This window comes from Lynx canadensis, chromosome A3, assembly GCF_007474595.2.
Source record: "Lynx canadensis isolate LIC74 chromosome A3, mLynCan4.pri.v2, whole genome shotgun sequence".
Classification (NCBI taxonomy): Eukaryota; Metazoa; Chordata; class Mammalia; order Carnivora; family Felidae; genus Lynx; species Lynx canadensis.
In genome coordinates, this window is record NC_044305.1 from 60022365 (window position 1) to 60030200 (window position 7836).

At 36.4% G+C, this 7836-nt stretch overlaps 1 protein-coding gene across 1 annotated transcript in view; it reads right to left on the reverse strand.

Moving 5' to 3' along the window:
• Positions 1 to 85, reverse strand: part of EIF5B (eukaryotic translation initiation factor 5B) — an 82023-nt gene extending 81938 nt beyond the window's left edge. Inside the window, 1 exon segment of the mRNA XM_032592771.1 lies at positions 35 to 85. Coding sequence (XP_032448662.1) covers positions 35 to 70 — 36 coding nt within the window. The 5' untranslated portion in view covers positions 71 to 85.
• Between the last annotated feature and the right edge of the window lie 7751 nt (positions 86 to 7836).

The following is a 7836-nucleotide window of genomic DNA, read 5'->3' on the forward strand; positions in this document are numbered from 1 at the left end:
ATTCTTGAGAACTGAAAATCCACCAAGTACATACCTTTTTTTCTAGGTTCAGTCTTGACAAGTCATGCATTTAAGTAATATCTAACCTTAAGTAAAATGTCACTGACCTGGACTGAAGGATTATAAATTAAAATGAAGATATTAGATAACAGCACAACTGTCCCTGTACTGTTTTACACAGCATTAAATACTATCTATATGCAAGGTAGAATTTCAAATCTAACCATGTAAAAAAAATAGAAATAGCATGTACAAGTTCCAACCTAGAATAAGAGGGAAAAAAATAGAAATAAAGCATGGCAGAAGTGGCACAAATGAAAACAAAATCGATGGCTGAAATAAAGTCAAATCTATCATTAATACAAGCAATATAAGTGACTTTAAATCCTTAAAGATAGGCTGTCAAATTCTATTATAAAAATTCAATGTTACGCTGTTTACCAAGACAGACCCAAAACAGCTACACAGAAAGGTTAAAAGGGAAAAGATGGAATACTCAACAAAACACTAGGAAACCAAATCCAAAAACATATAAAAGGGATTATACACCATGAGCAAGTGGGATCTATCCCAGGATTGCAAGGTTGATTCAACATAGAAAAATCAATTAACATAATCCAACATATGTGAATAGAAAAAAAGACAAAACCACATGATCATCTCAGTAAATGAAGAAACAGCATTCAACAAAATCCAACATTCTCATGGTAAAAACTTTCTACAAATTAGAAACAGAATGGAAATTCCTCAATCTGAAAAAGGGCATCTAGGAAAAACACAGTTAACATCATACCAAATGGGTAAATACTGAAAGCTTTTCCCCCTAAGATAAGAAACAAGACAAGGATATCCACTCTCCCCATTTCTAGTCAACATTATACTGGAGAATCTAGCCAGAGCTTTAAGCAAGACAAATAAGCCAAGAACATTTAGACTGGAAAAGGAGGAAACTATCTGAACTTGCAGATGACATGATCATGTCCACAGAATACACATACATACATACGTACACACACACACACACACACACACACACATCAAAATATCATTAGAGCTAGTAAATCAGTTCAGTAAGATTACAGGATAGATCACTATACAAAAATTGTATTTAAACTATGCACTAGTAATAAACAATCTGAAAATGAACTTAAAATAATTCTACTTTCTGGGTGTTGTATGGAAACCAATTTGACAATAAATTTCATATATTGAAAAAAATAAAAAATAAAAAAAATAATAATAATTCTACTTGCAACAGTGTAAAAAAGAATTAGATGCTTAAGAATACTTTTTTAAAGAACTGCAAATGTTGAACTCTGAAAACTGTAAAAAAAGAAAAAATCACTGAGGGCATTCACTTTCGAATGTCCCCTCTCTGTAAAGAGAGCTTTCCTACTATTCTTCCTTTTTAAAAAAAAAACCTTTTTAATGTTTATTTTATTTTTAAGAGACACAGAGCATGAGTGGGGGAGGGGCAGAGAGCGAGAGGGAGACCCAGAATCTGAAGCAGGCTCCAGGCTCTGAGCTGGCAGCACAGAGCCTGACGCGGGGCTGGAACCCACAAACCGTGATATCGTGACCTGGGCTGAAGTCGGACGCTCAACCGACTGAGTCACCCAAGCGCCCGTATTATTCTTCCTTTCTAATCTTATATTCTAATAAACATTTGCCTGCTGCTGGAAAAAAAAAAAAAAAAAAAAAAAAAAAATCACCGAAAGTAAAGACCTAAGTAAGTGGAAAGACATCCCACACTCATGGATCAAAAGGCATAATATTGACAATACTCCCAAAATTGATCTACGAATGAAATGCAATCCCACTCAAAATCCCAACTACCTTTCTTTCTTGTTGCAGAAATTGAGAAGTGACCCTAACATCTGTATGGAAATGTAAGGAACACACAATAGCTAAAACAACCTCAAAAACAAGTTAGAAACATCACACTTTCCAATTTCTAAACTTACTACAAAACTAATGCAATCAGGAGAGTGTGGTACTGCTGTAAGGACACAAAGATCGAGAGAACAGTATTGAGTCCAGAAATAAACCCCTACACATATGGCCAATTGATTTCAACAAGGAATTAGAGAATAGTCTTTAACAAATGGTGCTGGGACAACTAAATATTCACAGGCAAAAAATTAAGCTGGACTCCCACCTCACACTTAATAAAATGTAACTCAAAATAGCTCAAAAGCCTAAATGTAAGAGCTAAAACTACAAAGCTACAAGAAAAAAAAAAAAGAAACAGTAAATCTTCACGACTTTGGATTTGGTAACAGTTTCTTAGATCTAACACCAAAAGTACATGCAACCAAAGACAAAATAAATAAATCAGACTTCATGAAAATTAGGAACTTTTTTGCTACAAAGGGCAACGTCAAGAAAATGAAACAACAGGGGCACCTGCTGGCTCGTCAGTAGAGCACGTGACTCTTGATCTCAGGGCTGTGAGTCTGAGCCCCACATTGGGTGCAGACATTACTTAAAACTCAAAAAAAAAAAAAAAACCAAAAAACCCAGAAAGTGAAACAACCACCTCCTAAGGCAGAAAATAACCCACAGAATGGGGACAAAATATTTGCAAATCATATCTCACTAAGGATTTGCATTTAGAATATATAAATAACTGATATTCCTCAACAATAAAGAAATCAATTTAAAAATAGGCAAAGGATCGGAATAGAAAGTTCTCCAAACAAGATATACAAAGATCCAAAAAGCACATGAGGACATACTCAACATCTTAAGCCATCATGGAATGCAAACCAAAATCCCAGTAAGACACCACTTCTCACACCTACTAGAATGGCTATAAATCAAAAAGTGAGAAGACAGAAAGTGCTGATGAAGAGATGTAGATTCTTTTGGAATTCTTTTCTTATAAACATTTTTTTAAATATTTGTTTATTTTTGGGGCGGCTGGGTGGCTCAGTCGGTTAAATGTCCAACTTTGGCTCAGGTCATGATCTCACAGTTCACGGGTTTGAGCCCGGCATTGGGTTCTGTGCTGACATGACAGCTCAGAGCCTGGAGCCCGCTTCAGATTCTGTGTCTCCCACTGTCTCTGCCCCCTCCCCGGCTTGCACTCAATCTCTCTCTCTCTCTCTCAAAAATAAATAAATACATAAATAAATAAATACATAAATAAATAAATAAATAAATAATAAATTTTAGTGTTTATTTTTAAACACTCTCAAAAATAAACACTAAATACACACACACACACACACACACACACACACTTATTTATTTTTGAGAGAGAGAGTGTGTGAGTGAGGTAGGGGCAGAGAAAGGGAGACAGAGAATCCCAAGCAGGCTCCTTCCTGTCAGCACAGAGCCCTCCCTACATGAGGCTCATATCCACGAACTGTGAGATCACAACCTGAGCCAAAATCAAGAGTCAGATGCCTAACTGAGCCACCCAGAGACCCCAAGAAATTGGAAATCTTCTACATGGTTGATTGGAATGTAAAATGGAGCAGCAGCTTTGGCAGCTCCTGAAGAAGTTAAATACAGAGTCACCCTATGACCCAACAATTTAACTCCTAGGTATAAACACCAAAGAACTGAAAACATATGTCCACACAAAAACTTGTACAGGTATTTTTATAGCAGTATGATTCATAATAGCCAACAAGTAGCACCCCAAGGTCCATCAAGCAATGAATAGGAAAATAAAATGTAGTATATTCATATAATGGAATTTTAGAACACATGATTCTAGCCTTAGAAGAAATGCCAACCACAATGTCATCAGTCTTATCTATCAGCTTCACAAAAGCTCAGTACCTGAAACCTAATGACATAAATCTGAATTAAAACAGTACTCAAGGGGCGCCTGGGTGGTGCAGTCGGTTAAGCGTCCGACTTCAGCCAGGTCACGATCTCACGGTCCGTGAGTTCGAGCCCCGCGTCGGGCTCTGGGCTGATGGCTCAGAGCCTGGAGCATGTTTCCGATTCTGTGTCTCCCTGTCTCTCTGCCCCTCCCCCGTTCATGCTCTGTCTCTCTCTGTCCCAAAAAATAAATAAACGTTGAAAAAAAAAATTTAAAAAAAAAATAAAATAAAATAAAACAGTACTCAATTTGGGGCGCCTTGATGGCTCAGTCAACTGAGCGTCAGACTCTTGACTTTGGCTCAGGTCATGATCCCAGGGTCATGGGATCCACGTTCAGCACAGAGCCTGCTTAAGATTCTCTCTCTCTCCCCTCTGCCCCTCTCCCTTGCTTATAAAATAACAACAACAACAACAACAACAAAACCAACAGTGCTCAATTGTATTTTTAGGGACTGCTATCCAAAGTTTATGGTTTGAATAAAGTTTCAGAAACAGAAAAGCCACATATTTTAGACCTCAGTGGAAAGTACATTTCTATCACCAAAAGGAGGACTGAAAACCAATTATTCTAAAAAATGACTGCTACCTGGGTGAAAAATAGGGATTTCTCTTAAAGAACATACCTGAAATTTTACATACCATGTCTGAAACAGGAAGGACTGAAACATTAAATCATCATTGTTTTCACTTTAAACATACAGGCTAAGAGAAAAGCAATTATGTAATTAAATTGGTTGATAGACAAAGAAATTCTTTAAAGAAATTTTGGCACTGATTAACTTATAGACAATGGCTGTCATTCTTCTATTCTCCTTTTTTGAGTTCTTAATCTTTAATAGTTGTTTCACCAATAAAGACCCTTTGAAGATATTAATTTTTCATTGGAAAGTCTGTATTTTGGAATATCAAGATTTCTTAAATCAGCTAGGACAGCACAGTGAAAAGCCACAGGTTCTGGGGTCAGAGTCTACCTACCAGCTGAAAGGCTCTAACCACAAACATATTTTTATGTTAAATCCCACTTTCCCCTTATCTGTATTTACATAATAGTTCTTGAATCTCTATACGTTTCCCTTCCTCCTAGATTCTCAAACTAGTTACAATGTGGTTATTGGTTCTAAATTAAGTTCTTTCGTTAAAGTTACATAAATATGTGGTTACTGCTAGGGCAAGCTGGGTTACTATGATTATTTCAATACTGTTTTAATAAGGGTTCAAAATACCTGTGTATTTTGTACTATAATTTCTCAACAGTTCATATTTGTCACAGGGCATAAATTAGAATGGGAGAGGAAAAGAAGTCATTTGAATGCTGCTGCAATGTAATCCTCTCCCTGTTCTCCCCCTTTTCACTATTTACATATTATCACAAATTAATAACCTAACCACAACTCAGGCCTCACCTTTTACACTATTTCTAGTAACAAAGTTCAGCGAGTTGGTCAGACACAAGATAACCATCTTAAAAATTTTCTTATTAAACAAAAAAGAAAAATTACATAAACAGCAACCAAACTGTTAAGATATCTAGGAATAAGCCAAACGAGAAATATCCTAAAGACTCAAATAAAAAAAAAATAAAATTTTACTCATCTACAATTAACCAAATAGAGAAGCATGTCTTATCAGCAATTTGTTTACCACGTTATTTCGATCACCTAGGACAATACCTGGCACTTAAGTGATTAGGCAGACAATACATTTCTTGAATGAGATAATTCAATATCATAAAGATGTCAAGTATACTAAATAATCCAAAAACTTAATGGGACTTAGAATTAAAACCAATCCCAACAGATTTGTAATAGACCTTGATAAGTTCACCTACTGCATAAAAAAAAAAAAAAATCATAAGAGCATGAACATGACCACAGATGTCTTAAGTTGTCCTTGAGCAGTTCTCAAGCATTTCTATCATCTGTTAGAAAAACACTAATGATGGTCCAACAGCTTAGAAAATGTCTCACACATGCCCAAATCTAGTTTAGGAATCCCTAAATCAGCTGTTCTCAAAGTAGTCCCCAAGACCTGTTCAGGGGGGTCTAAACTAATTCAAGAGATCAAATCTATTTTCAAAATAATACTAAGAAGCTATTACACTTCTTTATTCTCATTTTCTTACAACTGTAAGGTGGAGTTTTCAGGAGGCCACATGACGTGCGATACTGCTCCAAGAATGAATGCACAAACATATGAGAATCAAGTTCTCTTCTAAGCCAGACAGTAAGGAAATTTGCAAATATGTTTGATACCTGTCCTTTCATTACTTTTTGAAAATGATTACTTAACAACGCTACTTATGTTAATATATAATGTGTTCATTAGTTTTTTTAAGATTTTAGTTTTTTAAGTAAACTCTTTGCCAAGGTGGGGCTCAACCTTATGACCTCAAAGATCAAGAGTATCATGCTTGGTGGCTCAGTCAGTTAAGCGTCTGGCTCTTGATTCTGCTCAGGTAGTGATCTCAGGGTTTGTGAGATCATGCCCCACACTGGGCTCTGTGCTGACAGAGTGGATGGAGTTGGCTTGTATTCTCTGTCTCCCTCTCTGCCCTCCCCAGTTCACATTCTATAAAAATAAATAAACATTAAAAATAAAAAAGAGTATCGCTTCTCGGCCTTTTGGCTAAGATCAAGTGTAAAAATAAAAAAGAGTCCTACCAACTGAACCAGCCAGGCACCCCGAGTTTTATTTTTAAATTAATAACAACTATTTTAAGAACTTTTAATTTGTAATACAGTTAAGTATTGATAGATATAACCCACATAAAAACGTTTTTAGTTCCTTAGGAAGTTAAGAATGTAAAGGGGTACTAGGACCAAAAAGTTTGAGAACTGCTGTTCTGACCTAACCACTGACACTCAGTTCTTCAGCTAAACAATGCTTTGCCTGCCTTACAGATCAAATCCAAGAAGGAAAGAAACTTAGATAAATAAAGCACAATTAGTAGGAAAGCAACATCAAAAATAGCTGCATCAGCTCTCCAGAGATCACCACTATAGAAGGTTAAAGTTATTACAAGCTAACAACAAAAGTTTATTATCTGCTTTCTCATTCATGTATGGCAAACTATGACAAATATCACGTATCAATTTCCTAAAGTATCAGTAAGGGAACAAGGTAAGCCAATAGAACTCTTGGATTATACATCTTTTTTATGATCGAATATATGAAAACACAAGGTTTTTAAAAAATTTTTTTAATGTTTATTTATTTTTGAGAGGAGGGGGGAGGGGCAGAGAGAGGGAGACACAGAATCCCAAGCTGGCTACAGGTTCTGAGCTGTCAGCATAGCTGGACATAGTGCTGGAACCCACGAACTGTGAGATCATAACCTGAGCTGAAGTCAGACGATTAACCAACTGAGCCGCCCAGGAGATAAGAAGGTTTTGTTTTATTTTGTTTTGCTAATTTAAGTATATACAGATGAGAAATAAATGCCTTTGTTGAACTAGACTATTTGGACTACTTGTTACTTGGTTTACTCCCTCTCTAGGCAGCTCTAGAGTATCTGATATACTTGGAGCTCCTTCTGAGCAGGTTCCTTAAGCAGATAACCATGTTTTCTACCACAGTGGAGGGACTCTGCTACCCTGATCATACCTGATTAACTAGGATAAATGTCTGACATTAGAACATTCCTAAAGGTGAGGAAACTATCTCAAAGACAGCCAGAACTCCCATGAAAACAGGGAAATTGCCAGTAATAACAGGAATATTACCTGAGTTAAAACAACAAATAGTGGAGTCACTATACTGGCAAATTTACTGGTGTAGAGAATCACAGCAAGAAATAACCTGATGGTAAACATACCCTAGAACTCTACGGAATCCTGAAAGACTTTCTAGCTCCTGAATGACATCCCCACCGCCCACCGCCATGATATCTGATGCTGGGATACATGAAATAATTATCTTTCTTCTCTCTGTATGCCCCCCCCCCTTTTTTTTGCAGGGAAGGTAATTAATACTATTAATGTGACACATCAACTCCCT